This window comes from Rhinopithecus bieti, unplaced genomic scaffold (genome assembly GCF_001698545.2).
Source record: "Rhinopithecus bieti isolate Rb0 unplaced genomic scaffold, ASM169854v2 scaffold_33937, whole genome shotgun sequence".
Classification (NCBI taxonomy): domain Eukaryota; kingdom Metazoa; phylum Chordata; class Mammalia; order Primates; family Cercopithecidae; genus Rhinopithecus; species Rhinopithecus bieti.
Window position 1 is genome coordinate 591,989 of NW_016814873.1, and position 26,590 is coordinate 618,578.

The 26,590-nt window shown below is 52.8% G+C and overlaps 1 protein-coding gene and 1 long non-coding RNA gene across 3 annotated transcripts in view; one reads left to right on the forward strand and one right to left on the reverse strand.

Annotated features, from left to right (window-relative positions):
* Nucleotides 1-26,590, reverse strand: part of ARHGEF2 (Rho/Rac guanine nucleotide exchange factor 2) — a 70,666-nt gene that overhangs the window by 9,793 nt on the left and 34,283 nt on the right. The window contains exons 8-19 of the mRNA XM_017852420.1: nt 13,934-14,078; nt 11,594-11,661; nt 11,189-11,252; nt 10,409-10,538; nt 10,081-10,190; nt 9,767-9,907; nt 8,059-8,309; nt 7,719-7,844; nt 7,232-7,349; nt 6,784-7,032; nt 3,426-3,502; nt 2,820-2,989 (exon numbers count right to left, since the gene is read on the reverse strand). Of these exons, the coding sequence (XP_017707909.1) occupies nt 2,820-2,989; nt 3,426-3,502; nt 6,784-7,032; nt 7,232-7,349; nt 7,719-7,844; nt 8,059-8,309; nt 9,767-9,907; nt 10,081-10,190; nt 10,409-10,538; nt 11,189-11,252; nt 11,594-11,661; nt 13,934-14,078 (1,649 nt within the window). The remainder of the gene's footprint in view (nt 1-2,819; nt 2,990-3,425; nt 3,503-6,783; nt 7,033-7,231; nt 7,350-7,718; nt 7,845-8,058; nt 8,310-9,766; nt 9,908-10,080; nt 10,191-10,408; nt 10,539-11,188; nt 11,253-11,593; nt 11,662-13,933; nt 14,079-26,590) is intronic.
* LOC108515540 (uncharacterized) lies at nt 22,375-26,353 on the forward strand. Of its 2 annotated transcripts, none has more exons than XR_001881546.1 (3): nt 22,375-22,614; nt 24,370-24,515; nt 25,925-26,353. It is a non-coding gene; the product is annotated as an uncharacterized LOC108515540 (long non-coding RNA). The 2 variants fall into 2 exon arrangements; XR_001881545.1 differs by lacking the exon at nt 25,925-26,353 and adding an exon at nt 24,596-25,486.

Consider the following 26,590-nt stretch of genomic DNA (forward strand, 5'->3'; position numbering starts at 1 on the left):
TTTTTTTGAGACAGTCTTGCTCTCTCGCCCAGGCTGGAGTGAAGTGATGCGATCTTGGCTCACTGCAACCTCTGCCTCCCAGGTTCAAGTGATTCTCCTGCCTCAGTCTCCCAAGCAGCTGGGACTACAGGCACACACCACCATGCCTGGCTAAGTTTTATATTTTTAGTAGAGACAGGGTTTCGCCATGTTGGCCAGGCTGGTCTTGAACTCCGGTGATCCATCTGTCTCAGCCTCCCAAAGTGCTGGGATTACAGGTGTGAGCCACAGCGCCTGGCCATAAGTACAAATATTAATACTATTCATAAAGAAGCCACTACAGATCTAGTGTTAACAGGACAAGTCATTTTGAATTGCTTTCCTGGAATAGGCAATTTCATAATTTTTTTTTGGAGACGAAGTCTCACTCTGTTGCCCAGGCTGGAGTGCAGTGGCACAATCCTGACTCACTACAACTGCCATCCCCAGGTTCAAGCGATTCTCCTGCCTCAGCTTCCCGAGTAACTGGGATTACAGGCTTATGCCACCACGCCCGGCTAATTTTTGTATTTTTAGTAGAGATGAGGTTTCACCATATTGGCCGGGCTGGTCTTGAACTCCTGACCTTAAGTGATCCACCCGCCTCAGTCTCTCAAAGTGCTGGGATTATAGGCATGAGCCACTGTGCCCAGCCTGCAATTTCGTACTTTAATATGCATTTCTAAAACCTTTTCAAAATTCCACCGTGCAGAAGTTAAAAAAAAAAAAAAAAAGGTTTACAAATTATAAAGTTGAGGAGAACTGATTCCCTGAAAGCTAAAGAACAATTATAAAAATCTTGGCTGGGCGTGGTGGCTCATGCCTGTAATCTCAGCTCTTTTGGAGGCTGAGGTGGGCGGATAATCTGAGATCAAGAGTTCGAGACCAGCCTGGCCAACATGGCGAAACCCTGTGTCTACAAAATACAAAAATTTGGCTGGGTGCAGTGGCTCACGCCTGTAATCCCAGGACTTTGGGAGGCCGAGATGGGTCAATCATGAGGTCAAGAGATCAAGACCATCCTGACCAGTATGGTGAAACCCCGTCTCTACTAAAAATACAAAAATTAGCTGGCATGGTGGCACAACCCAGCTACTCGGGAGGCTGAGGCAGGAGAATCGCTTGAACCCAGGAGGCGGAGGTTGCAGTGAGCCGAGATCACGCCACTGCACTCCAGCCTGGCAACAGAGAGAGACTCTGTATTAAAAAAAAAAAAAAAATTTGCCTGGGGTGGTGGTGGGTGCCTGTTGTCCCAGCTATTCAGGAGGCCGAGGCAGGAGAATCACTTGAATCCAGGAGGTGGAGGTTGCAGTGAGCTGAGATCGTGCTACTGCACTCCAGCCTGGGGAACAGAGTGAGACTGTCTCAAAAAAATTAAAAAACTAAAAAAAAGAAGAAAAACTATAAAAATCTGAATTAGAAGATCGAGACCATCCTGGCTAACACCGTGAAACGCCCCGATCCTCTACCTAAAAATAACCAAAACACTAGCTGGGCCGAGAGTGGCCGGTGCCCCCTGTAGTCCACGCTACTCGCGCGGGAGGCTGAGGCAGGAGAATGGGCGAAAACCCGGGAGGCCGGAGCTGCAAGTTGAGCTGAGATCCGGCACTTGCACTCCAGCCGGGCGGATAGAGCGGAGACTCCTCTTCAAAAAAACAAAAAAAAAAAAAAAAAATCTGAATTAGATTAGGGCCGGGTGGTGGTGGCTCCCACCTGTAATCCAAGCAATTTTGGCGAGGCCGCCGGAGGGCAAGATAATGAGGTCAGGAGTTCAAGAACCAGCCTGACCAACACGGTGAACCTGTCCCCTCTACTGAAAATACCATTAAAAAAAAAAAAATTTGATTAGACATTAACTTGCTTTTTTTTTTTTTTTTTTTTTGAGACGGAAGGTCTTCGCTCTGTGCGGCCAGGCTGGGAGTGGCGAGATGGCCAGATCTCAAGCTCACTGGCAAGCTCCCGCCTCCCTGGGGTTCCCGCCATTCCCCCTGCCTCAGCCTCCCGAGTACAGCTGGGACTACCAGGCGCCCCACCTCGCCGCCGGCCTAATTTTTTTTGTATTTTTAGTAGAGACGGGGTTTTTCACCGTGTTAGCCAGGATGGTCCCTTCGATTCCTCCCTGACCTTGGTGGGATCCCCGCCCGTCTCGGCCTCCCAAAGTGCTGGGATTAACCAGGCGTGAGCCCCCTTTAGGCATAATCTTCCAGAATTCATTTTAAACATCTTACCTGTGCTTTATTTGATGTTTTTTCCCATTACAATTAGACACATAGTTGACTGCCTCAAATCTAATGAGTGTCCAATAGAAGCTAAAGATTTGCTGCTTTGACACACCAATTTCCTTCTTGCTTCTATTGTGTTGAGTTTGCTTATGAGACTTGTTCCTCTCTAGCATTGATGCTTTCATTATCCTCTTTTCATTCATTTTTAGAAAAATAAACGTAAAATGCAATACAATCCAAATAACAGCCCTCTGCCTACAGATGAAGATGTCAATGTAGCTGAAACTGTACTGTCGGCTGGCAGGTATGCCACCATGTGATAGCTCAAAGTATTCCTTTGCTTGTCAGCTCATGTTGTATTTGAAAAGGAGTTGAGGTTGGCAATGTAAAAAATGTGACTTTATAGGACATAAGAACATAGGTAACCTTTCCAGTATTGGGCCATTTTGTCTCTCCCTCAACCTCTTCCCCCACATGTCTGAACACTGGATTCTGTTCCCAGGGAGTGCTATGGTTGGGATCTAATGCTGCAGGTACCCTGAGGTCATAGGCACATGCAGGCGGCAGGCAGACACTCACATGCGCACGCTCTGCTGAATGACCCGGATCCAGGTGCTCCGGTCATCCCGGGATGCTGTGTGCACCTCGTACATCTCAGGTGGGGCTGCGCTGATCAGAAACATCCCTTTCTCCTGGTTGGCGATATCCCGTACGATTAGATTCTGCAGCGATACCACTGAGGGCTTGTCCTGCCAGTCAGGGGAGAGGAAGGATTAAGCCTGGGAATCCTGTCCCTTGGCATATTTAGGCCTTCAATCCTTCTGGACAAGGACTGAAAGGACTGAAGAGTCATCTTACAATACCAGTTAAGAGCCAGGCACTGGTGCCAGCCAGAAGGGACTTAGAAATGTGTGCAACCCTTGACAAATTATTTAACTGACTTGAAGTTTTACTTTCATCATCTATAAAATGAAGACGAAAAGAATCTTTTCCCACAGGTGTGAAAGTGCCTGTGCACAGTAATAATACCTGTGAGCTGCTCTTATTTTTTATTATTACAGTAATAGTAACAATTATAGCTGTTTGACTCTGGGGGATTCCAGAGCTCTCATGGGCTTGGGCAGGAAAGCAAGAAGAGCCTAAACACTTGTCTGTGCTGAGAAAGGTGAAGAATGAATGTCTCACCAGGGTAGGAAAGATGTACTTCTGGTCCTTTTCCTGGAGAAACACCAGTACATCTGTCATCAGCAGCATTAGCACATCTGGCAGGGGATGAAGGTGGGAGAACAGTCAGCACTAGACAGTCTGAGCAGCTGTTTCCCTCTTTACCGAGGACCAGGTTTATCCCGTCAGGTTAGAGGTCCCAATTTCCCTCTTCCTGGCCTCTCTTCCCTCTGGCTGCTTTCACTTTTTCAGACCCCTCACCTATTCTTCTTCTTCTTCTTTTTTTTTTTTTTTGATACAGAGTTTCCCTCTTGTTGCCCAGGCTGGAATGCAATGTCGCGATCTTGGCTCACTGCAACCTCTGCCTCCTGGGTTCAAGCGATTCTCCTGCCTCAGCCTCCCAAGGAGCTGGGACTACTACACGCATGCGCCACCACGCCCGGCTAATTTTGTATTTTTAGTAGAGATGGGGTTTCACCATGTTGGTCCAGCTGTCTCAAAACTCCTGAACCTCAAGTTTATCCACCAGTTTTTTTTTTTTTTTTTTTTCTTGAACGGTGGCTCTGCACCAGCTGGAGTGCAGTGCCGGGATCTCAGCTCACTGCAAGCTCCGCTTTTTTTTTTTTTTTTTTTTTCCCGCCGGGTTTCGCCATTCTCCTGCCTCAGCATCCCAAGTAGCTGGGACTACAGGCGCCCGCCTCGTCGCCCGGCATAGTTTTTTTTTGTATTTTTAAGTAGAGACAGGGTTTCACCGTATTAGCCAGGATGGTCTCGATCTCCTGACCTCGTGATCCGCCTGTCTTGGCCTCCCAAAGTGCTGGGATTACAGGGTTGAGCCACCGCGCCCGGCCTATCCACCAGTTTTGGCCTCCCAAAGTGCTGGGATTAGAGGTGCAAGCCACTGCGCCTGGTCATACATTCTTACAGCTTAAAAACGGTGTGGGGGAGCGGGCAGGGCGGAGAAAAATTCATGTGCTATCAGACAAAACAGCGTCGTGGGCTAGCAGGAACCATAGGGATCACTCAGTATCTTTACGGAAAACCCTTTCTACCCAACTGACTCAGGTTTCTTAAGCTAGGGCCTACAGACCCCCTGGGACTCTGTAAACCTTCTGAAGGTGTGTAAACAGTTTTACATATCAACATAACTCGTATGTATTTTTTTGGGTGACACGGTCCAAGATTTTTGTGAGATTCATAAGGATTCCCAGAGCAAGAGGGACCATACTTTTATTTTTAATTTATTTTTGATTTAATTTAATTTAATTTAATTTTTTTTTTTGAGGCAGAGTCTCGCTCTGTCACCCAGGCTGGAGTGCAGCGGCACCATCTTGGCTCACTGCAACTTCCGCCTCCCAGGTAAAAGCGATTCTCCTGCCTCAGCCTCCTGAGCAGCTACGATTAAGGAGTGTGCCATAACACCTGGCTAATTTTTTGCATTTTTGTAGAGACGGAGTTTCACCACGTTGGCCAGGCTGGTCTCAAACTCCTGACCTCAAGTAATCTGCCTGCCTTGGCCTGCCAAAGTGCTGGGATTACAGGCATGAGCCACTGTGCCCGGCCTATGTTTTATTTTTTGGGACCAAGTCTCGCTCTGTTGCCCAGGCTGGAGGGCAATGGCATGATCTCTGCTCACTGGGACCTCTGCCTCCTGAGTTCAAGTGATTCTCATGCCTCAGCCTCCCAAGTAGCTGTGACTACAGGTGAGCACTGCCACGTCCAACTAATTTTTGTATTTTTAGTAGAGACAGGGTTTCACCATCTTGGCCAGGGTAGTCTCGTATTCCGGACCTCAAGTGATCTGCCGGCCTCAGCCTCCCAAAGTGCTGGAATTACAGGCATGAGCCACCGTGCCCAGCCTGGACCACACTTTTTAGCCTTTAAATTCCATTTCTAATATCTAACTAGTGGAAGACCTTTATGGCTATCTGACCTAAATTCTCCCTGTCCTGGCATATTCCCACTTCTAATTTTGAGCTTGGTAGGGAGGGAGAAAGTTTCCTTCCTCTCGTAGAGGACTGAAAGACCATCCCTCACCCATCCGTCTCCTTCAACCCCAGCAGGCCCCTGCTTCAATTTCCTTCTCTGCTGCACACTCCAAGCTCTCAGATCCTATGGGATCAGCACTCCAAGACTGAGGGAGGAAACAAAAATCAATTCCATAAAACTTGAATGTCACAATCAAGAAAACACACAGGGCCAGGCATAGTGGCTCGCATTTACAACCCCAGCACTTTGGGAGGCTGAGGCAGGACAATCACTTGAGGCCAGGAATTTGAGCAAGACTAGCCTAGGCAACATAGCAAGATCTTGTCTCTACAAAAAATTTTAAAATGTGCTGGGTGTGGTGGTGCAGGTCTGTAGTCCCAGTTACTCAGGAGTCTAAGTAAGGCAGAAGAATCACTTGAGCCCAGGAGTTTTGAGTTACAGTGAGCTATGACTGCACCACTGCATCCCAGCCTGAGCAACAAAGCGAGACCCTGTTTCTAAAAAAAAAAAAAAAAAGAGAGAGAGAAAACATACACTCCCCCTTTGCCCTTGGGGATTTTACTAAACTGTGGGCACACAGAAGGGGAGGGCTTTTGCTAAATGCTTCAGAAATAACGCTCTCCAGCCTTGCTATTTTTAATCCCCCATGGTTTATATTCTTAGCTGCTGCGTGGGAGGGATGGGAAGGAGAGAAAGGGATAAAGGAAAGAGGCTGGTGAAGACTGACAATATCCAAACCCAGGGAGCAGAGATTTCATGACATAGGTCCAGAGGCTCAGGCAGGCTCTGGCCTCAGGAGCCTCAGGTATTACAGTTTCCTATTGTCCCTCACATCTCATCCCCAAAGCCAAGGCCTGCTATTCTCTTGCTTTGATTTAGGTGAGAAAGACTTTACCAGTGCAGACAAATTCTGGAAAGAGAACCTGGGAAAGTGTACCCTGGCCCCTGATCTGCCCCCTCTGCCCCGCTGTCTCTTCTCCTCCCTGCCTGTCCTTCACCGGCTCAGTCCCCTCCTCTGGGCCTCCTCTGGCTGCACTCCCCAAAGCTCCTGCTTACTCCCATCCCTGGTAGCTGGGATTCCAGCTGGGGGTAACAACTGATCCTGTCCTCCAGTCTGAGAGCTTCTTTGTCTTCCTCAGTAAAACTAGTAGCTCTCTGGGCATGTAAAGACCAAAGAGATGATAAAATACTGATAGGGAAGGCCCTGTATGGTCCACAAAGTTAACTACAGAATTCAGGCTTTTGCTGCCACAGAGACCCCATTTTTCTCTCCCACTGAGTCTCACTGTCGTATGGGCTGCATAAAAAGAGGTTGATTCTAAGGCCTGAAGGCATCTCCCACTCTCCATCTGACTCTGAACTCCTGCCTAGTCTGCCAAGCAGGTCTAACCTTTGAAGCGCCCCGTTGCTGTCTTCCAGAGCAGGCAGCCATCGTGGATGAGTTTGCGCCGCAGAAGTTCCTCTCGGCCAAAGGGGCCCTTGCCAGGCACTGGGGTTTGGGCCCGAGGGTCCATGCGGTTGTAGATCTCCTGCAGACGGGCCCCTTTCTCCAGCTCATAAATATCCTGGTCCACATTGGACAGCAGCTCCTTCACTAGCCCCAGTGCTGTGGTCAGGTCCTGGCGTTCCTCCTCGATCCCTGGCACCAGGGGTTGGCATGGGGGACGGCTCAATCAGCTTCACTCACACCCCCGTTTCGTTCCCATCGTGTCTTGATTCCACTTTAGAGGCTGCCCAGGGTTTCACACCCGACCCCACCCTTCCCGTGGTCATCCCGAGCCTTTCCTCACCCCAGGTGGCTATCTCCCAGCGGCCCTCTCCTGGGCCTGCCTACTCACCGTGGGAATGCTGCAGGATGCGGCTGATGAGTACCGGGTACTTGGTGATGCGCTGAGTCACCAGCAGGATGCACTCCTGTACCCCGTGCCGCTTGAGCACGGCAGAGCGGGTCACTTTCTACAAGGGAGGAGGCAGGGCTCAGGGCCAGAGGGGAGGGCAACGGAAAGGCCTGGTGCCTGAGCTCTGGTGCTGGCCCTACTGTGGCCATTTACCTCGCACTGGCCTAAGTGACACATCTGGAAAATGGGGATAACAATGCCACAGGTTTGTTGTGAGGACCAACTGAAGGAGCAAAAAGTTCTTGGGAAACTACCACAGCATGCTCTAGCATTCTGAGGGGCTCCTGCTGACAGGATCCACATGAGGATGGTCCGCATGGGTGGCGAATGCCTGACCTCCGTGTGGGTGCAGCTCACAGGCACTACCTCCATGAGTCAGGGGCGTGGGTTTGGGTCATGAGTATGGGATCTGGAGAGGTCTGCTCACCCGGATGAATTGCTGGAAGCGTTTGTCTCGGGCATACAGCTCCTTATAGAGCTTTAAGGCCTTGGTGTGGCGGCTGCAGAACTCCGAATAGGTCTTACGCATCTGCTCCGCGCTAGGACCTGAGAACTAGAAGTTGGTGGAGCAGGGCTAGGTCAGCATTTCCCCAAAGCCACACTTTACCCACTGGACACACCTCTGGCCTCCTGCCAAACAGGTTGGCTTCCTATTTCTCCAGCTCTCCCTGGCTCCCCTCCAACCCCTAGAGTTTGGACCCAAGAAATGCCCAACCCAGTCACACCTCCTTCCACGAATATCACCCAGGAGTCCTGCCTTTTCCCACCTGGCTGATAAGCAGATCACCCAAGCGATGAATGACAAAGTTCCGGGTACTGCCAGGGCACAGGGCCTGGCGTCGGCGTTCTAATAGCTGGCTGAGGAAGCGTGTGTGGATGTCACTGAGCTCGTCCACGCAGGGGAACAGGCCCTGGACCACTCCCGGCTCCAACTGTAGCTCTTCCAGCATCCCCGTGCGGAAGAGGCGGGTCATGATCTTCAGTGTCCTCACGTGGTGCAGCTCTGTCTGGATTAGCTCTGTGGGGGACAATGGGACATTTGGCCTCTACCCTGGCTTGGCTAAAACTGGTGGGGCCCTAGGATAAGGACCTCACAGTTCACGTGAGGTTTTCAAGGTATCTTCCAGGTTAATATTCTGCATTATTATGATCTAAGATCATTTTCTAATCATTTTTATCTTTTGAAGAATTTATTATTATTTTTTTTCCCCAGAAATGAGGTCTTGCTCTGGTGCCCAGGCTGGAGTGTAAGTGGCACAATGAGAACTCACTGCAGCCTCGAACTCCTGGACTCAAGTAATCCTCCTGTCTCAGCCTTCCAAGTAGCTGGGACTATAGGCACATGCCACCACACCTGACTAGTTTTTTGTTTTTTGTTTGTTTGTTTTTTTTTTTTTTGAGACGGAGTCTTGCTCTGTCGCCCAGGCTGGAGTGCAGTGGCTGGATCTCAGCTCACTGCAAGCTCCGCCTCCCAGGTTCACACCATTCTCCTGCCTCAGCCTCCCGAGTAGCTGGGACTACAGGCGCCCGCCATCTCGCCCGGCTAGTTTTTTTTTTTGTATTTTTTTTAGTAGAGATGGGGTTTCACTGGGTTAGCCAGGATGGTCTCGATCTCCTGACCTCGTGATCCGCCCGTCTTGGCCTCCCAAAGTGCTGGGATTACAGGCTTGAGCCACCGCACCCGGCCACTGACTAGTTTTTAAAAATATTTTTGAGAGACAGAGGTCTTGCTTTATGGCCCAGGTTGGTCTCAAAATCCTGGCATCAAGTGATCCTCCCACCTTGGCCTCCCAAATCGCTGAGATTATAGGCATGAGCCACCACGCCCAGTTCCATTTTTTATCTTTACACCTTATCATCTCAAGCTGTGAGCTATTTTAGGGTAAGAACCATATGTCTTCTACATGTCGAGGCTTCCCACAGTCTCCAGCACGGTGTTAAGCATGGAATAAGCACAGAGTAAAGACCGAAGATTGAGATAAAGAAGGGATAGAGAGAAGGCGTTGGAGACCAACAGCATCAAGAGGTGGGGACCTAGTGGGCAACCTGTGGCATACCAGGCAGGGTCTTGTAGGCCAAGAGGATATAAGGGAAAGGGTTTTGAGAGGTAGGGGCTGGTGGAAAGAAGGACACAGCCAAGTGCGGTGGCTCACGTCTGTAATCCCAGCACTTTGGGAGGCTGAGGCGGGCAGATCACCTGAAGTCAGGAGTTTGAGGCCAGCAGAGCTAACATGATGAAACCCCTGTCTCTACTAAAAATGCAAAAGTTAGCTGGCATGGTGGCAGGCACCTGTAATGAGAATCGCTTGAACCTGGGAGGTGGAGGTTGCAGTGAGCCAAGATCAAGCCACTGCACTTCAGCCTGGTTGAGAGAGTGAGACTCTATCTCAAAAAAAAAAAAAACAAAAAAAACCCAAGAAGGACGTAAACAGGACCTGGTGAAGGAAGAGGAAGACTAGGGTGGTCTTGGCTCACCATAGATGACATCCTGCTGCTTCATCACCTCCTTTTTATGCTGCTGCAGGAAGCTGCTGTCCACAGCAAGGCTCCAGGAGTCAGCTGCAAAGTCCTTCTCATCCATCTCAAAGTCACTCATCAGCTCATTGTAGATTACCTCTGCTGGACATTTGCAGGGCAAGCAACTCAGAGGTCTTGAGTTCCCTTCCCTGGGTCCCTGGCCCTTCTCTAGATCCCTTCCCTCCTTGCCCTTCCAGGCTACTCCTACCAGTCCCTCATCCCCAGCCCCTCTCCATCTTCCTCAGGGCTTCCCTGGGCCCAGGCCTGCTCACCTTCGTCAATGAGGGATTCCACTGATAGGGTTCGGTTCCGCATGTTGAGGGAGTCTGTGGACTGTGAGAGGATCCGGCGCAGCCCCAGGGGAGACTCATCATTGAAATGTCTGAAGAAAGTGGAGGCTGTCTGCATCACCCCCAGTCGGGCAAGAGACCCCTTCCCAGGTAGGGAACGAAAGCCAGGATCCAAGAGGCAGCCCCCCTAAGTTCTCCTTATTTGTCTATCTACAGTTCTGAACTCAGGGATGGAAAGGGACCTCTCAGCACGCCCTCGGTCTCCACTGCCACACTGTCTCGCTGCCCCTTTCCCCAAACAGAGGCTCACCCAGCAATGTTGGTGGTGGAAACACTCTTGGCTAAAGACAAGGAGGAGCGGCCACGGCGGGAGCCTAGGAGGGACTGCCGGAAGCTGTCGGACGGGTAGATGGCCGAGCTTGGCCGCTCCCGGATGGTTGCTGTGGGGGAGAGATGCCCAGCAGGCAAACATCAGACTCTGGTGCTTTCCAGGATTGAGGCCTCCCAGGCTCCTCAATGAGGCATGAGGCATCCTCTCACTCCACCTCAGCCCCCTCTAGTCAAGAAAGATGATAATGAGAATGCCACCTTACATTTGTGTAACACGCTAATGTTCACAAAGAGCTTTTTCTTACTTATCTCCTCCCTGACATAAGCCTATGAACAAACAGGAGCTCAGAAAGGCAAAAAGACTTGTCCTGGGTGACTTGGGTAATGGCTAGGTAGGGACTGAGGCTCTGCTCTTTATACCTAAGGACCATGCTCTTTCTGTTACATCAGAGCTGTCTGAATTGACACTTGACAGCTGCTACCAACACTCCCAAAATGCAGTGTAAATAACTGATAAAATACAGACTGTGGCCAGGCTCAGGCGACCACCCATCCCCAGCCCTCATGCCCATTTGGACTCTCCCTCCTGCCCCTAAGTCCAAGAGTCTGAACCATCCCTTAGGCCCCCACTATCTGCTTCCAATTGAGAAGAGGAAGGCACTGTGCCTGGGAACAACCTTAGTGGGGCAGCAGAGTCCATGGGTTGAGCAGCCTGGGGTCCAGGGTCTTAGGGGACCTCCTCCACTCCCCAACTACTCACTCTTACTTCGAAGAGAGACGGACTGCAAGGCAGTGTTGTTCTTCAGCAGGGCTGCTTTCTGTTGCTGTGAGACAGAGAGCAGGAGAGAGATACCAAGAATGGCTATCACCCAAGGATCACCCAAAGAGGTATGGGGCAGGAGCTAGGTGGCCGGCCCCCTTAGGAGAAAGCTGGCACTGTAGTTAAGGGGATCAGGGTGGTTGAGCCCAGTGCTGCGGGGACATGTCTGCAGCAACAGGCCCGGCCTACTTGGGGCCTGAGGCCTGGGGTTGAGGGTCTGGGCTGCCCCTTGGTGAGGAGGGGGGGTGGTGAGAAACACAGGGTAGGGAATGAATGGAAAAGGCATGAGGGTACCACACACTCACTACCCTCTCCCCCAGCCCTCTGCCCTCCCTGCCATCTCACCTTCTGCTTGACCTTGGTACAGTTGGCGAGGGTGTCTTTACAGCGGTTGTGGATAGTCACATTGCAGGCTGGGAGGGTGGGGTAGAGAGGGTGAAGGGAGGGCCGGGTGGTACAGGAGGGGACACACCCACATGCAGACACCCATCTCCTCCTGGCCACACAGTCCTCAGGGACTCTCCCCCCTACCCCGACTTCTGGGCCATTACCACACCCCAGTCCCTCTCCTCCCACCTCCCTCTTCCTTCAAGCAGGAAATGAAGTGAGGGGGTATAGGTGCTGAATGAAATTAAACAATCAAGTGGGATGGGCAATCCTGACCCCAAGGTGGCCTGAAGGGTGGACCAGAGGGGAGCAGGGGTCACTGGCTGCCAGAGATGAGCTCAAGAAGCACGAAGGTGGTTGCGAATGGCAGATGGAAGAGAGGACTCCCACAGAACAGAAGATGGCACAGAGGCAGCCGGGATGGGGGCTAGGGGCAGAGGGGAAATTTACATTCCCTGAGCTTTTATAATAGCAAATGTTCCACATTTACTTAATCCTAACCACCCATGGAGGGAGATCCAGTTATCCTCATTTCACGTATAAGGAACCTGTCCTGGAGTGGCTGAACCATCCGTCAGAGGTCACATGGCCAGTGGGAGAGCTGGGGTTTACACTGCGGTGACCTGAATCCAAAGGCTGTGCTCCCTCACTTGCACCGCATGCCCTGGACTCTGGCTGGGCCTCAGCAGCTCCAAGGCTAGTGGCTCCAGTGGTAAAGAAGGGACAGGCGCCTCCCCACCAAGCCTGGCCTTCTCCCTTCCAGGCCCAGGGAGTCCTGTTCCCCCAACTCAGGCAAATCCACAGTTCCCACACTCCATCTGCTTCTCCACCATCCTCCACCCCACCTTGCCATGGGTTAGGAGAGAAGAAGAAAGGAGGATTCACTGAGCCTAGGCACTGCGACCCTGGGCCGTGCCTTTCCCAAACATGCCCTCAGCTCCTGGCCCTCTCCAGCTTCCCCTTCCCCATCCAACAACGCCGGAAACTCTGCTAACTCTTTCAGACAATACCCAGCACCACGCTCACTTCCACAAATACAAGGCAAACTGGGTGGAGCAGAGGGGGGCAGACAGAAGTGGGGGTTGCCGCTGCCCCCACCCCCCTGAAGCTCCCTTCTCCTACCCCCAACACTCAGCTCTCTGGATCGAACCTCCGCTTTCCACCTGCTCTCAAAATAGTGCTGCCCACCTCCCCTGTTCCCCTGGCAACAAGCTTCCGGATTGGGAATTTTGTCAGGTCTCTACAGGGATCTAGATTGGGGTTCCCTCCTCATCCTCACAACTCTAAATTGAACAGTGCGGAAAGTAGGGAGGCTTCACTGGTTGTTTTCTTTTTTTTTTTTTCTTTTTTTCTTTTTTTTTTTTTGAGCGGTAGCAAGGTTTATTGTGAAGAGCAAAATGACAAAGCTTCCACAGCTTGGAAGGGGACCCGAACAGGCTGCCCATCACTGGTTCTTTCTGGGGGTTCCTTCCCCAAGTTCCATAGGGATTTACAGGCTAGAGCTTTTGTCCGCTATTCAGTAGCACGTCAGAATACCTTCAATCCTGCTCTAATCAGAGGCATCTCTGCCATAACTTCAGGAGGAATTGAGGAAGAGGGGGCAGCAGGAGCCCTCTGTATACTGGGGAAGGAAAGAATTCCTGGCTTATACTCCCTAAAGACAGGACCACACTCAGATGCGGATGAAGGGCAGGAATTCTAACCCCTGCCCCCCAACACACACATCCCTGCTACATTCCCTCTTTCTCACTAGAAATTTGAGATGAAGGCTCCTAATCCCATCTTCTGCTTAAAACAGCAGAGATTTCTATTGACCATAGTCAATAGAAAGAAAGGGGCAAGGGGACTGTGAAGTCCTGAATGCCCAGCTCTGCCCAGCAAGATGGGCAGAGCCAGCTGCAAGGCTGGCAGCTTTCCACCCAGTTCCTCTATCACCCCCCACCCCACCCCCTCCACACACACAACATTCCTGCTCCTTCTCCAATCAGTTCCCCTAACCCTTAGCAGCTGTTCGGGGAGCAAGGGGGGTGTCTGGTGGATGACAGCTGCAAGAGGAGCCAGCCCAGCCTCCCCTCCCCCACATTCCCAGATAGTCCGGTTTATGCCATATTCCAACAGCCACCACCCCTCAGTGTGAGGACAGGGAACAAGGGATCAAGCATCTGGCCCTGGCATTTGTGCCCAGCCGGAGATCAGAGACAAGAGTGACCCTCCTGGATCCAGGCAGAAAAAACAGATGAAAAGATCAGGGTCAGTGGGCACCGAGTCTGGGTGACTCTCAGGGTCCAAACAACTTACTTGGGCAGATGAGGGCTTCCTTGGCTGTGATGCTCTTGTTACAGGCATAGCACATGGTCATGCCTGAAACTGAGATGGTGGTGAAGAGGTGCCCATTGGTATAGCGGGCATCCTTGGCTTCCTTCATCTTCTCCTTTTCCCGGGTCTGTGGAAGGGATGAGAGGGAGAGGAAGTGAGGCTGGAAAATGCCGGGGTGCCTGAAGTCCAGAGAGACAGGCTGGGGGCACAGGCAAGGAAGAAATGCCAGCCTGAGGATGCTGGAAAGACACCAGTTCCTAAAGCAGAGCCTGCAACTGAGTGTCAGAGGCAGCTGTCCAGGAATGACCAGGCCAGGCTCTGGGGCGGCCAGTCCGGATGGGTTCTGGGTCCCTGACCTACCTGGCCCCTGCGGCTGGGCTGCCTCCTGTTGCCACTCATCTCCCTGGCTCTAGGTCTCTGCGTCCTCACTCCACCTTCCCAGCCCTAGCTCTGCTCGCCCCCGAGCTGCTGTACTCTCCTCTCTGTGCTGGGGGAAGATGCGCAGAGAGGAGGGGAGAGCAGGCGAAGCGGAGGGTGCCAGCTCACCAGCGCTTTCCAATCTATGGGAGTTAGCTCCTCTTATAACCATGACAACCAGTGTTGGAGCCGCTGTCTCTGTGGCAGTCACAGTGGGGGGGCAGGAGATCCCCTTACTAGATTGGCTGAAGGGGGCAGAATGCCTCCCCTGCCACCCTCAACCCAGGGATCAGGATCCCAGACCTCTAACTCTTTTCACCAACCTTCATCCTCAACACACATGGTCTGTCTGGGAGGCAGCATGTCCCCTACTAACCTCAAGGCGAGGGCTGCTGCCTTTGGGTCACTCTTCCACTCTGGAATCTTTAAGTAAGTAAGCTCAGCCAGCCATCTCGGTTGCTTCCAGCGGAAAATCTCTCCTGTAGTCTAACTTTTATCCCTCTCATACTACTCTCCAGAGTTAAAACCTAGGAGAGTTTCCTCAATTGCTCCTCACCCAACTGGTCTCTCCCATCCTAGGAAGTCCCTTCTGACATCTACCCTTCATCCTTCAGTGTTGGTCTCCGCAGAGATGGTGCACACCTTCCTCGGAGCCTCTGAGCCAGCGTTTCCCATCTCTGCTGTCTCCCATTTCCCCCAGTGCCCCTGCCTCTGCAAGTCAAGTCATTCTCCCCGACCTCCAATCCGTCCCTCTTTAAGCCCCTGCGATTCCCAAAAAGCCTAAGAAGGTGAGAAGAGGGGGATATCACTCTTCCCACTATTCTAGGACCTTCCTCAGTTGTGACCTCCGATCTCTGGATTTTCCCTCCCCACTCAGAGCAGGACTAGAAGCTGAGAAGGCCACTCCCTCCAAGGTTTCTCAGGCTCTCAGAAATCAAAGAGCAGGATCCAGATGGCTGAGGGTAGAAGCCCCAAGTCAGAGGACCTGGGCTGGGGACAGAGGATTATAGCTCAGCGGGAAGCACTCAGCCCGGACTCTAGGAGACCAGTACTGACTCAGCCGAGGCCATGCTAGCAGCTGAGAGGTGGAGGAGGGGAAGAGATGCACGGCCCTGGTGCTTGGGGCAGAAAAGGGTAGAAAGGGGAAGTGTGGAGGGGCTGAGTCAACAGTGCAGGGACAGAGGGCATGGGGCTGCAGTGCCTAGGGTCTCAGAGCTTCCTGGTGGCCCAAGATCCTTCTCTTTCCTGCTTCTCCTCCCAAGCTCCAGGTTTGCCTGATGATGTCCAGAGCCCAGAGGTCTTGGGGTCAATCCCTTCTCCCCTTATGCATCCTCTTCATCCCCAATCATCTATTGTTCGCATCCTCCTCCTGTCTCCTGGTCTCTCCATGTCCTCCCTTCTCCTCCCAGGGTCTCCCTCCTGGGCTCCTCCCGCTCTGCCTTCCCTTTCTCAGCCTTGCTTCTCTGCCACTGTTCTCCTCTCCCGCCCACAGCCTCTTTTCCCCTCCTCCTCACGCAGGCCAACTGCTCCTCTACCTAGGCTTATTCAGGAAGCTGAGCTGCCTCTAGCCTCGAACTCAAACCTGTAAACTGTTCTGGCCTCCTTTTTTCTATTCTGATACCTACCTACCTGGACCACTAGAAAATGCTCCCTTTGGTCTAACCTCCACCTATCTTGTGCCAAATTAAGCTCTTTAGAAGTTCGAATTCAGGTTGGGTGTGGTGGCTCACACCTGTAATCCTGTAATCCCAGCACTTTGGGAGGCCGAGGCAGGTGGATCACCTGAGATCAGGAGTTCGAGACCAGCCTGGCCAACATGGTGAAACCCTGTCCCTACTAAAAATACAAAAAATTAGCTGGGCATGGTGGCAGGCACCCATAATCCCAGCTACTCTGGAGGCTAAGGCAGGAGAATTACTTGAACCGGGGAGGTTGGAAGCTGCAGTGAGTTGAGATTGGGCCACTGCACTCCAGCCTGGGCCACAGAGTAAGACTCTGTCTCAAAAAAAAAAAAAAGAAGTTCAAATTCACCTTTGAATAATAACCTCACAGGACCTCAAATACCAAGTCCAAATATCTCTTCCCACTGCCATACACTCTCCCTTTTCTCCTCCTCTCCTGCCCTCCCATCCTTCTATACAACACAAACCAAAAGTTTGAGCACATATCACATTTGAATTAAAAGCAAGAGGCCGGCGAGGTGGCTCACACCTGTAATCCCAGCACTTTGTGGGGCTGAGATGGGAGGATCACTTGAGGCCAGGAGTTTGAGAACAGCCTGAGCAACACAGCGAGACCCATCTCTATAAAAAATAAAAATAAAAACAAAAACGTAAGTAAAAGCAAGCAAGCTGAAAACAGTATTAAAAAAACAACATGACTGGACCAAGGTCACTCCAGAATGGGCAGCGCTGCTACAAATGCCCTCTTCCACACCTGACCTCTGCCCTTTGCCCTCCACCCTCCCCCTGTGGCATCCACAAACACTCATCTGTCCGACCAGCTCAGATGGAGTGGCAAATGGAGGGAGAGGACTGGGGGAGCCAGAGAACAGGGTCTCTACTGGCCCTTCCCCTCTCTGGCATCAATGTTCCACAGACAGCCCTGGTACTCTGGGCCCTGCCTCCTCCATCTCCCAACACTCACCCTCTCTCGAAGTGACCCCTGCTCTAGGTGGGCCAGCAGCGGGCAGCAGCCACAGCAGCAGCACATCCCAACACGGGCACTGCCCAGCAGCAAGCGGACCTGGCACTGCCTAGTGCTATTGTCCCGGAGGTCGCCTGTGCCCGCCCCAGGGCTCGGGCTTCTGAGGAGGGAAGGACACAGGGCCTGCTTACCAGTGGTGCCTGCTCCAGAGGTGGAGTGAGTGGGCTTGTTTGGTTCTTTGTCCTACTCTTTTCCAGGTATTCTTAAGATAATCACATTGGTCTCCCATTTACCCATGCCCAAGTAGGACAGCCCTTTACCTCCAAGACCCAATCCATTCACCAAGAAAAAGGGCTCATTGCTCCACAATCTGTAACACCCACTGCAATGCTGAGAGGCCCCTCCTTTGCTCTCCAGCATCTAGAGACATTTTTTTTCTTTTTCTTTTCTTTTTTTTTTTTTTTTTGAGACAGGGTCTCACTCTGTTGCTCGGACTGGAGTGCATTGGCATGATCATGGCTCACTGCAGCCTTGATCTCCCGGGCTCAAGTGATCCTTCCATCTCAGCCCTCCAAATAGCTGGGACCACAGGCATGCATCATAATGCTCAGCTAATTTTTTAATTTTTTTTTTGTAGAGACAGGGTCTTGCTATGTTGCCCAGGCTGGTCTCAAACTCCTGGGATCAAGTGATTCTCCTGCCCCGGCCTCACCAAAGTGCTGGAATTACAGGTGAGAACCACCACGCTCAGCCCTGGAGTCATTCTGTCTCTTTCTCACAAATCCCATGGGAAGTCCTTCTTGCTACACACCTTCATCCACACTACTGCTACATCAAGGATAAAGAAAGAACATGAAAGCCCTTACCACAATACCTGGTATACAACAGGCACCCAATACATGTCTCAAAATGAAAGAAAAGGAAGGAAGCAAAGAAGCAAGAAAGGATGTATAGACACCAAGACACAGGGTCTCAGAAGCACCCTGGCTCCTACTCTGGGAACCCTCTTCCTTCCTTATCAGAGCTTTAAAACCTTCTGTCTCTTCTTGTTTCTCCTTTTTCCCTCCTCCTGAAGGGCTCTAAGTCATTCTCTCCTATTTCCTTTGAGTTTAGACCCTGAGGGTTTCCTCTGGAAGTCAGAAGACCAACCCCAAATTTCCTTCCACTGTCATCCCAGATCTCAGTCACTTTTGGGAAAGAAAGACGGGGCCGGGCTGGGCGCAGTGGCTCACGCCTGTAATCCTAACACTTTGGGAGGCCAAGGCAGGCAGATCACTTGAGGTCAAGGGTTTGAGACCAGCCTCGGTCAGGTCAAAACCCCATCTCTACGAAAACCCCATCTCTATGAAAAATACAAAAATTGGCCAGGTGTGGTGGTGAGTGCCTGTACAACTTAGGAAGCTGAGGCAGAATTGCTTGAACCCGGGAGGTGGAGGTTACAGTGAGCCAAGATCACGCCACTGCACTCCAGCCTGGGCAACAGAGTGAGACTCTGTCTCAAAAAAAAAAAAAAAAGGCTCGGGCGCGGTGGCTCACGATCCTATCCCAGCACTTTGGGAGGCCAAGGTGGGTGGATCACGAGGTCAGGAGATCGAGACCATCCTGGCCAACATGGTGAAACCCAGTCTCTACTAAAAATACAAAAAATTAGCCAGGCGTGGTGGCGGGCGCCTGTAGTCCCAGCTACTCAGGAAGCTGAGGCAGGAGAATGGCGTGAACCCGGGAGGCAGAGCTTGCAGTGAGCCGAGATGGCGCCACTGCACTCCAGCCTCTTTTTGAGACTCTGTCTCAAAAAAAAAAAAAAAAAAAAAAAAAAAAAAAGAAAGAAAGAAAGATGGGAGCAACGGCAGAGGGCATTGTGGATCTCTACTGAAAAGCTCAAAGGCAGACACAGTCTCCCTTCTTCTCTCCACTTTGTCTCCCAGGCTAAGGGATGAGGAAACAGTGACGTACATGAAGGGGAAGGCAATGCCAAGGCTAGGACTTTGGCTTCCTGTGCTCCCAGAGGGCAGCAAGGCCAGGCAGATCTACCCAGGCAAGGTAGAACTTCTCCAATCAAGCCCTAAGCTCTCATCTTTTTCTTTTTTTAATAATAGATTTTTAAAACTTAGTAGTTTTGTAGAGATGAGGGCTCGCTATGTTGCCCAGGCTTGTCTCAAACTCCTGAGCTCATGCGATCCGGCTGCCTTGATCTTCCAAAATGCTAGGATTACGGGTGCGAGTCACCGTGCCCAGCTCTCTCATCTGCCTTTGCTTCTCTCTCAGTTATGTCCAAATCAAGACTTCTGGGAGAGTCACAGAGTACTCAGAATCACCTCTCCTCCAGCTGCACCTGGCAGCAGCCCCTTCCCCAAGGTGGTTACACCTCTGTCCACACCCTTTGTAAAAGTGACCAGAGAGCCCGTGGAGTGTTCCACTGGGATTCGAGTCACCTGTGGCTCAGCCCCTGGACAGCAGAGGTGCCGTTGGCTATGAAGGGCACTGAGTCCTGGAGGAGGAGCTATAGGGCCGGGAAATGAAGAGGTGAGGGATTGCTGGCAGTGGGACTGAGAAGAGGGCTTGGGGTGGTCTCAGCCAGGCCCTGCTCCTTTATGAGCTTCCCGGGACAAGATGAAGACAGGAGGCTGAGGGGAAGGCAGCCAAATGGAAACACTAATGCCAAAGCCAGAAACTACACAGAAAGACATCACTGCACACACAAAGGCACTTAATAAATGCTTGCTTAGTGAATGAAGATGAGACACTGGCAACGGGGGTGGGTATGGGTGAAACAGAAGAGGGGTGCTAAGGGCCACAGGGAATAAATCAGGTTAGGGACCCTGAGACCCAAGCATCCTGGACCCCAGCCTGCCCCCTACCCGGCCACACCTGTCAGGCCAGGAGAGAGAGACAAGCAGAAAGAGGGGGGGGGGTAGCGATGCAAACAGACAGGCATTTGTGCAAGTGAACAATAGCTGTGCCAGGACTCCCTGCCCTCCTGGCACAGGGCAGGCCGGCTGGGTTGGGAGGGGGGCAGCTGCTGCCTGCAACCCCACCCCCACCCTCTCCCAAGGAGACATAAACAAACCCGGAAGGGTCCAGCCAGCTCCTCTCAGCCTTTTCTCTTACCAGTTTCAGAAATCCTGACCAATCTGCTCACTCAGCTCCTAGATGATACTTCCAACCAGAAACTGAAGCTAAAGATGAAGTACTTTCTCATGGCCAGAGAGCACGAACCCCTACTTTGCTGACCACTGTTCAAAACAGTGGCCCAGAGCATCTGGGCACAGACATAGGAGGGCAGGCAGGCAGACAGACACACTGACACACCAGCACACCAGTAACATGCACACAGGGGATGTACACATTCACATCTCTCCCCTCCTTGATTCCAAGGTCAAATTCCACAGCCAGAGAGGCTGAGATCAGACCTCACTGTAACTCCTCTGGTCGGCCTCAGCAGGTCCTTCTCTAGGCCCTGTCAAACCTCCTGCAAGTTACTCAGTGACTTCCCTAAGCTTTAGACTCCCTTCCCCCATCCTCACTTCTCCCCTCCCCCTCAACTCTCTCCCTAACCTCCACGACCCCTAGAATTTTTGTCTATGTCCCCAGAAGCCTCAGCCACCAGGAGGACCCCCTATTCTTCCACTCTCCTCCAACACCGTCAGCCCTCTCAGCTCCCTCCTCGGCTCCCCCAACCCTCTCCTCTCCGCTGCACTCCTAGTCCTGCACACAAAGCCGGCCACCTCTCCACTCCTCAGAACAAAGAGATAGTCGCTCTGCACACTCCCCACTCCACCTGCCCACCACAGAGATTCCAAGGAGACCCCCAGCCTCCACAGCCATCCCTAGACCTCTGGTCCCTGCTTGGCAGAAAAGGACCCTTTGTTCTAAGGGATAGGATGGTTGGGGTTTGGGAAAGGAGAAAGGGAAGAACAGGGGGCTAAAGAGAGAAAGGGGACCTGTGAGGTCTGGGGCTTGTGGAGGTAGGAAGTAGAGTAGAGAGAACTGAGGAGGTGGAGGACTGAAGACAGCCTGGGAGAACAGAAATGGAGTGGAAAGAAAAAGGAAGCATGGAGGGGGCTACACAGAGAGATCCTGTGAGTATGGGACAGAGAAAGGGGCAGGTTAAACTTACATTCCTCCTCCTAGGAGGAGCTCCCAGGGAATGAGGCAAGGAATGGGGAAGGGCTGAGGTGTCAGGGCTTAGCTGTGACCCATCCCCCCAAGGAGGTAGCAGGGGAGACCATCTTCCTCAAATAATGTCTTTTCCAGCGGGTGCCCCTCTACTTCCCACCACAGTATAAAAAGAAAGGAGACAGCTGGTGTGCTGCGGGGAGGGGGAGAGGGGATCCAGGGTTTGTTGGCTAAGAACCAACTCCCCCTTCTGTAACCACAGTTTTCCGGAGGTGGCCCTCCCCTTCCGATCGGCCCAAACTGACAACCACCCTCCTCCTGTGGTCTCTTTGCCCTCTCAGATCCACCCACTCAGCCCCCCACTCCCCGCTGCCAGCCAGATTCCCAAATTACCCACCCCACACACCCAGCCCCCATGGTAGAAAGAGCCAGTCCCCTCACCACCAAAAGACAAAACAAAACAGAGCATGAACACCCAGGTGTCTGACCTCCCAGCTCTCCACAATAATGGAAAACGGATCCCAGTATCTACCTGCCCCCCCAGAACCTCTCTCTATACCCCCTAGCCAGGTCTTCCCCAACCGGCTCCCCCATGGCTTTCCTTTTTAGGGTGGAACCAAATTTCCGTGGTTTCAAAAAACCTCTCCCGCCCCCCTTGGCTCTACTCCAGGGTCTCAGCTCAAACGGTTGAAAAAATAAACAGACTTTGGAGCTGGGGCCTGGCCTGGCGCAGGGCTGTGAAGAGCCTGTCTGCTACCCCACTGTTCCACCACACTTCAGCCACCTCACCCTGGCCCTCTGTTTGTCTTAGGCCCTACTCAAATCCCCCGTTGCTTTCCGGAGAGCAAAATCTAATCCCAACCCCGAAAGAAAGTCTTTTAAAGCTGCCTTCCCTGGCCCTCCACCCCCAACCCAGGATGGAACCTCTGCTTCTCCCAGTTTAGCATCAAGACAGGTAGCCTGGCTAGGAACCAGCAGGGAGGTGGAGGGGAGGGCTTTCCATCACGCTTAAGGACTCCAGAGGGGTACTGCTCCCTTGGCTGAAGACGGTGATCAGCATAGGCTGGCACCAGGGTAGGGCACGCAGGTCGGAGAGAAGCCAGAGATTAAACCAGCTCTGGGCTGGGACCTGGCCTTTCTGATAATGGGTACAGTGCGGGGGGGCCCCAAGGAGCTGGGAGGTACTGTCTGCAGGCACCACCTTCCTTTCAGCTCTGACTTATTCACCTGCAAGTCAGCTTCATCATTTCCTGGGGTCTGGGTGTGGAAAGGTCAGGGCACTTGGGAATGCGGCTGGTACAAAGGCAGGGATAAAGGGTACTTGGAGACGAGTGGCCAAGAGGTCATAATGGGGGAGGAGTGTGGATAATTATACACCCGGACTCATGAAGTGCTAGGTGAAGGGACCCCAAGACAAGCAGATAAGAGAATGAGAGCGCTGGGGGAGGAGGAGGAAGGTCAGGGAACACAATGCATAGTGCCAGGTGGGTCAGCCTAAGGGTTTCAGGTTGGGAGAAAGAGGAGCTAGGAGGCTGGCGGGGCAGATAGGGATGGAGGCCCTATGTTCCAGGCAAAGTGCTAAGGATGGAGGAAAGGATCCCAGCTACACAAAGACCTCTGCTCCCTTCACCTAGAGGTGATGGCTTGGGGGAAGTAAGCCGTCCCTCGGCCGTCCCGACCCCAGCCACCCGCCCACCCAGAGGGGAGAACTGAATCACAGCTGGAAAGTCCATTTGCGAGGAGAGGAGGAGCTGACTTTTGTCTTGGAGAGGTGGTGGTGGTGGTAGGAGGAAGCCGGGAAACCACCCCCTCCCGTCCCCTCCGCCGGATGGCGGGGACAAAGGGGAACGACCAAGCCAGCGACTGGGGTTGAGGGGGGTCGCTACGCCAAGGCCAAGCCGGTAGGACCCGGGGGGAGAAGAGGTGCCGGAGCTTCCACCGCCCCCACCCCCGGGACACACACCTCCCTCTTCCTGCTCCGTCCCTTACCGGAGCAACTTTCTTTCGAGCGGCCTAAAGCACTCGGTCCCGCTGGCTCCGAGGCGACCAAGCCCAGGTCTGCTCCGCTCCCTTCTGGGATCCCAGCACCGTCGCGTCTGCCGCTCCCCCCACCCTTACCCACTTGCTCGCAGTCCCCACCCACCCCGTCCCGCCGCTTGCCGATCCACCGCTCCGCCCGATTTTGGCGCCCAGAAAGCAGACGGGGAGGCAGGGGATGCACCGCGGGTGCCGAGGTTCGGGGAGCCCCCGAGGACCGCGGCGGAGGGAGAGGGGTTTCCGAGCCCACCTTGCTCGCCAGCTCTTTGCTCCGGTCGATCCGTGCCCGCGTGAGGGATTCAATCCGAGACATAATCGGACTGGGGGACCAGGGAGGACACGGCGCGGACCCCGGCGTCCGGCTATTGTGGGGGGAGGGCGGGGGGAGGGGTCCGGCCCGCACGCGTTGGTCTCGGGGACAGGAAGTCTGACTCCCCTCGCCCGGCACCCAGCACCAGTTCCTCAAACCCTAGTCTCCTCCCCCGCCCAAGCTCAGGAAGGGGGGAGGCGGAGCGGAGGGAGGGCGGGGTGCCGGCGCGCAGGACGGGACGCCAGGGTTTGTGTGGGGGCAGCTTGGAGAGGTACGAGGGTCCCTAGGACAGGTTTGAGGGGCCCCACTGCCCATTTCCCCTCCAGCGCCTGGGGGCGCCCTCTAGCCCCAGATACCCGCCTCTTAGCTCTGCTTTTCCTAAAACCCAGCACAGCAGCCCTAGCCAGACTCAGGTCGGCCCTTTCCCCTCTCCCTTCCCCTTCTTCCCTTCTCCCCTCCCCCTCCTTTTCTCCCTCCCCCACTGCGTTACCTCAGTCTTTAAAGACCCGCAGGCAGGAGGATTCCTTCCGCCCCCAGCTCCTGGAGAACCCAAGACCAGTTCCTTCCTGGCCTTCGGGGTCCCATCAAAGCAGGCCTGAGCAGACTGACCCCTTTTACGATTGAGGCAGGTGTGGCCAGAGAGAGAGGAAATCAGAGAACTAAACGCTGGGTCTTCAGTACACGGGAAGGGTAGGATTCACTCGCAGAGGTCGAAGAATAGAGAGGAGAGAATTCTCCCACATGCCCCACGCTTCTGGGGCCTTCCTTACCCCACTCTGCCCATCCTCCTCCTAGCTCCGCATCTGCCAGCTACTTTGGGGGACTAGGTTGGGATTCTCCACTTTTACCGAAGGCCTTCCATGTGTCTAACTCCAGTTCTCTCTGTTGCAAGTTAAGCCGAAACTGAAAGACCAGAAACCAGCCTGGCCTAGTCAAAGAAAGTTAGGGCCCAACCAGCCTCTCCACAAGAAGCAGGGTAAGGTGGGGCATTCATCTCTCTGGACCCTTTTCCCCAGCCTGAGCCAGCCGCCACTTTGGGTGAGTTTCCTGCTATTGGGAAAATTCCTCCTCCAGTCTAACTATGATCACTTACAATGAAGTTCATTTCTGCCTCTCAGGGTCTCCCATTTCTCAGGAGAAACTAGAAGCACAGAGAGGCCTGGGACAGAGCCTTCGATTAACAGGGTCCTGCCTGATTCTGGCCCCAAAGGGCATGGGAGAAGAAGAGAGGGAGGAGAGACCCAACCCAGATCCAACAGCTCCCTGCCCTGGCTCAGTAGTGGGGCCAGGCTGCAGGTTTCAAGCCCAACTCAGCACTCTCGTAGGTGCCAATTTTAGCCTCTGCCACTATTTTTGGGCTCCACTGCCTCACCACTGGCTGAGCTGGTTAGGCTCCTCACCCCCAGCACTACCCCTACACTGCCCCTCCGGCCTCCCCTCCTGCCTAGCAACTCCTTCTTCACCTCTTTCTTCACCCATTCCCCTGTTTAGAATCCTTAAATAGCAAAGACCAGGAAAAAGGGAGAGGAAATAAACCATGCCCAGTTCAGGCTAGATGAAAATTAGAAAGCAGGAAGGACTTTCCTAGGGCCATAGCTGGTTCTTCCTGGCTTGCACCTGCCAAGGATACCTGCCTACAGGGAGGGCGTAGGAACTCCCCCAAACCAAGAATCCTGAGGCTCCTGGCCCCAGAACTCCAGACTCACCTCACCTGAGGTGGGCAGCCAAAACTCAGGAATGTACTAAATTTAAAAACAGACAGCCAGAGGCTAGAATCTTGGCCTCAAGGCTCCACCCACGGGAGGCCCAGAGACAAGATCTGGGGTGGGACCTCAGCTTCTCTCCCAGGCCTGGGGCAGGAGAGTGCTGCAAGCTATCTTAAAGGGCCACACTCCAGCCTGGGTACCCAGGAAATGTAGAATTTGAACCCTGGGGTTTTTCAAGGGACCTCACGGTCCCTCAACTCAACTAAGAAGGTCTCTATGAAAGAAGAGGACCCGACCCTCCAATCCTTTTCTGTCTCCCACCCCAACCTTCAGTCTACTTTCCATCCCCCTGCTGTTACCCTACCCCTCACCCTATGCCCTCTTCTTCCTCTTAGGAGATGAATAACAAGGAAAGGGACTAGGGACAGGGTAAAGAAAAGTGTTCTGCCTTTAAAAACACCTGTGTTTAGTGAGCTTGGCCTGCAGCTTGACTCAGTTTCCGTTTTCTATATCCTCTTGAACAATGAACACTTTTCCCATCCCCTTGGTGTCACCTGCCCCCCTTTTCCAAGCCCCTTCTTCATTCCGGCCTCCCCTCTACTCCTATCCAGTGATATCTTCTGGATTTTCAGAAATAATTTTTTTAGATACACAAAAACAAACATTTCTACCAGGATCTAAAAATAGCCACCACCTTCTTTAGCCCATTTAACTTGACGAAATGTGTCCCTCCCATTTCAGGGGTAGGGAGGAGGTCCCAGGGAAGAACCTGGTTGCCAAAGTCTTGGCCAGTTGGTGAAGAGATGGGTCTCCTGGGGATACCCAAGCCCAAGCTCTACACTGTCCCAAGGTGGTTTGTTTTTCTTCTTTCTTCTATTGGTCTGGACCTTGTATATTCTGGGAAGAGGTGATTAAGGCCAAATTGCCTTAAGTGGCCATCCAGCCAGAAGCTGGAAGAAGGAAAGGATGAGAGGGAATGAACTGTTGTGTTAGGGCTATTGAGAGAAACAGAGGCAATACAGACCCAAAGCCCTGGGTTTCTAATATGGCACCACCTCTTATGAGTTGTGAGATCTTGGGCAAAGTAACTAACCTTTAAGTATTTGTCTGTAGAATTGAGATTGAAATACTTATCTTTGCCAGAATTGTTATAAGAATTAAATGGGCCGGGCGCGGTGGCTCAAGCCTGTAATCCCAGCACTTTGGGAGGCCGAGACGGGCGGATCATGAGGTCAGGAGATCGAGACCATCCTGGCTAATACGGTGAAACCCCGTCTCTACTTAAAAATACAAAAAACTAGCCGGGCGACGAGGCGGGTGCCTGTAGTCCCAGCTACTCGGGAGGCTGAGACAGGAGAAAGGCATGAACCCGGGAGGCGGAGCTTCCAGTGAGCTGAGAGCCGGCCA